Below are 3,331 nucleotides of genomic sequence, written 5' to 3'. Positions count from 1 at the left end.
GGCACAATCAGGAGAATTCTAGATCACCCTAGATAACACAGGAGACCCTGTCTCAAAGAACAAAAAGTCCACAAAAGGTTGACCAGTAACCCACCAACAGGAACTGTCATAGCCTGTCCTATGTCTTCCTGAGATGCTGCACAGAACTCATGAACAAGCTGTGTCACTGAGCTAACAAAGAAGTGAAGCAAGTGCAAGGGGCACAGCACTCATGCTTGCACTACCTGCTCTGACCTATTATCATCTTTGCCTGCTTATAGTTTAATGAGAGGCACCAACCAGTCGAGCGTCTCTGAATTCCTCCTCCTGGGACTCTCCAGACAGCCCCAGCAGCAGCAGCTCCTCTTCCTGCTTTTCCTCACCATGTACCTGGCCACTGTCCTGGGAAACCTGCTCATCATCCTGGCCATCAGCACAGACTCTCGCCTGCACACCCCCATGTACTTCTTCCTCAGCAACCTGTCCTTTGTGGATGTCTGCTTCTCCTCCACCACTGTCCCCAAGGTACTGGCCAACCACATACTCAGGGTTCAGACTATTTCCTTTTCTGGGTGTCTTACACAGATGTATTTCCTTTTCATGTTTGTGGACCTGGATAATTTCCTGCTGGCTGTGATGGCCTATGACCGGTATGTGGCCATATGCCACCCTTTAAACTACACAACCAAGATGACCCATAAACTCTGTGTCTTGATGGTGGCTGGATCCTGGGTCACTGCCAACCTCAATATCCTTTTACCCACTCTTCTCATAGCTCAACTCTCCTTCTGTGGGGACAACATCATCCCCCACTTCTTCTGTGATGTGACTCCCCTCCTGAAACTCTCCTGCTCAGACACACATCTTAATGAACTGTTGATTCTTACAGAGGGAGCTGTGATCATGGTCACCCCATTTGTCTGCATCCTGATCTCCTACATCCACATCACTTGTGCTGTCCTGAGAGTCTCATCCCCTAGGGGAGGATGGAAAGCCTTCTCCACCTGTGGCTCCCACCTGGCTGTGGTCTGCCTCTTCTATGGCACCATCATCGCTGTGTATTTTAACCCCTCATCTGCCCATTCACCTGAGAAGGACACAGCAGCCACTGTGTTGTACACAGTGGTGACTCCCATGCTGAACCCCTTTATCTATAGCCTGAGGAACAGGGACCTGAAAGCCGCTCTACAAAAATTTGTCCAGGGACACACTTTTTCTGTTCTGTGATAATATTTGGATTGAGCTTGTTCCATACCAGCATTTCAGAGTCCAGCACAATTCAGCAAAAAGACTCTGGCAGGCTCAGGCAGAATTCAATTTGGTTCTTGTTTCTCAGGAGACTCTCAGTCACCAGGTGCATGGGAGGATCTACCAAATGATTGAACTGGTCTTGTGTTGTTTGTTTTTCGGATTCTAGGGATGGAACTCAGCATATGCCATGGAAGTTCAACCACTGAACTACATTCTGCAGACATTCATACAAACTATGATATTATTTTGTGTGCAAGTCAAGTCCTTACTTTTTGTTCATCTATCTGCCCTTCCTGCTGCATGCGCAGATGTTTGGTATGTGTTTGTGAGTGTGTGAATAGAGGACAGAGGTCAATCTTGCATATCATATCTCAGGAGCCACACACCCTCTTTTTGCGACAGTGCTTCTCTGATCGTAGGCTCATTAATCAGGCCAGTGCACCCCTGGATCATCTAGTTTCCATTCCTCAGCCTGGGAGTACAAAGACCCTCAACTGAGTCCTGCCTTTTTTATTTTTTTTATTAACTTGAGTATTTCTTATATACATTTCGAGTGTTATTCCCTTTCCCGGTATCCGGGCAAACATCCCCCTCCCCCCTCCCCTTCCGTATGGGTGTTCCCCTCCCAACCCTCCCCCCATTGCCGCCCTCCCCCCACCAGTCTAGTTCACTGGGGGTTCAGTCTTAGCAGGACCCAGGGCTTCCCCTTCCACTGGTGCTCTTACTAGGATATTCATTGCTACCTATGAGGTCAGAGTCCAGGGTCAGTCCATGTATAGTCTTAAGGTAGTGGCTTAGTCCCTGGAAGCTCTGGTTGCTTGGCATTGTTGTACATATGGGGTCTCGAGCCCCTTCAAGCTCTTCCAGTTATTTCTCTGATTCCTTCAACGGGGGTCCTATTCTCAGTTCAGTGGTTTGCTGCTGGCATTCGCCTCTGTATTTGCTGTATTCTGGCTGTGTCTCTCAGGAGCGATCTACATCCGGCTCCTGTCGGTCTGCACTTCTTTGCTTCATCCATCTTGTCTAATTGGGTGGCTGTATATGTATGGGCCACATGTGGGGCAGAGTCCTGCCTTTTACATTGATTCTGAGGATTAAAGCAGTCTTTTGAGTTTGGAAGAGAACTGCCTTCCATAATGAACCATCTCCTGTTTAAACAAGACTAATTTTTGAGGTAAGCATGGTGCCACCCAGAGGACAAGTGGATGTCTGTAAGTTAAGTCCAACCTGGTCTATATAGAGGGTCCCAGGCCAGCAAAGGCTACACAGTGAGACTTTGTCTCAAATACAATTAAAATTTTTTTTATTTTTGTTATTTCAGTGTGTGTGTGTGTGTGTGTGTGTGTGTGTGCGTAGTGTGTGTGTGTGTGCATATATGTCATCACATATGAGGTGTAGGTCAGAAGGCAACTTGCAGGAGTCAATTACCTCCTCTCTCCTGTATGGGTCCCAGGAAACCAACTCATATGATCAGTCCTTGTGGCAAAGTACCTTTATCCCCTGAGACACCTTGCCTGTCCCTGAGAGATGCTCCTGTTAGGAGGTCTCTTTGGGAGATAGGTGTTACATGTGCATTTGCATATTGAGATCACCCAAGGATCTAATACAGTGTACAATCTCCACACTGAACACATTGATCAGGGGCCCTGGAGGGAAGGGCAAAATGGAGATTGAGGAAACCCTCTGAGGTGTTTCAAATGACCAGTGTGCATGGAGAGAATTTGCCTCAGCCTCCTTTGTGTGTACTCTATTATGGCCTTCATAGAGGAGAGAACTCGCTTCAGTAAAAACATTTCAGAAGCCCCAGAGAGGACATGGCTTCAAGTCCCCAGAGATGAGGAGCACTGAAGCTGGGAGTGACTGAAAGAGGCTTTCTTTTGTTGTTAAAGAAAATGAAGACACATATAACCAGGAAAGGAGAAACATTTCTAAAGTCCCTTCTCCAAGCCACCTGACTCTTGTGTTCTTCGTCCAACTCCTCCTTCTTTAGTACACTGTTACTTATGTCTGTTTTGCCATATGTCATTTAAGATTTTATGATGCGCTTAAAACTTGTCCAAACCACATTTCTTTGAGGAGGATGATGTTTGTGTGAGATGTC

General features: G+C 46.9%; 1 protein-coding gene across 1 annotated transcript; it reads left to right on the top strand.

Annotated features, from left to right (window-relative positions):
* The first annotated feature begins 264 nt into the window (after nt 1-264).
* On the top strand, nt 265-1,206 carry Or1f34 (olfactory receptor family 1 subfamily F member 34). Its single transcript, NM_214827.1, is given in 1 exon segment — nt 265-1,206. A coding segment is annotated over 1 exon segment (942 nt).
* The last annotated feature ends 2,125 nt before the right edge of the window (nt 1,207-3,331 follow it).

The sequence above is a fragment of the Rattus norvegicus genome, chromosome 10 (genome assembly GCF_021556685.1).
Source record: "Rattus norvegicus strain SHRSP/BbbUtx chromosome 10, alternate assembly SHRSP_T2T, whole genome shotgun sequence".
Taxonomy (NCBI): domain Eukaryota; kingdom Metazoa; phylum Chordata; class Mammalia; order Rodentia; family Muridae; genus Rattus; species Rattus norvegicus.
Note: the sequence above shows the minus strand (reverse complement) of the source record. Positions and strands in the feature narration are given on the sequence as shown.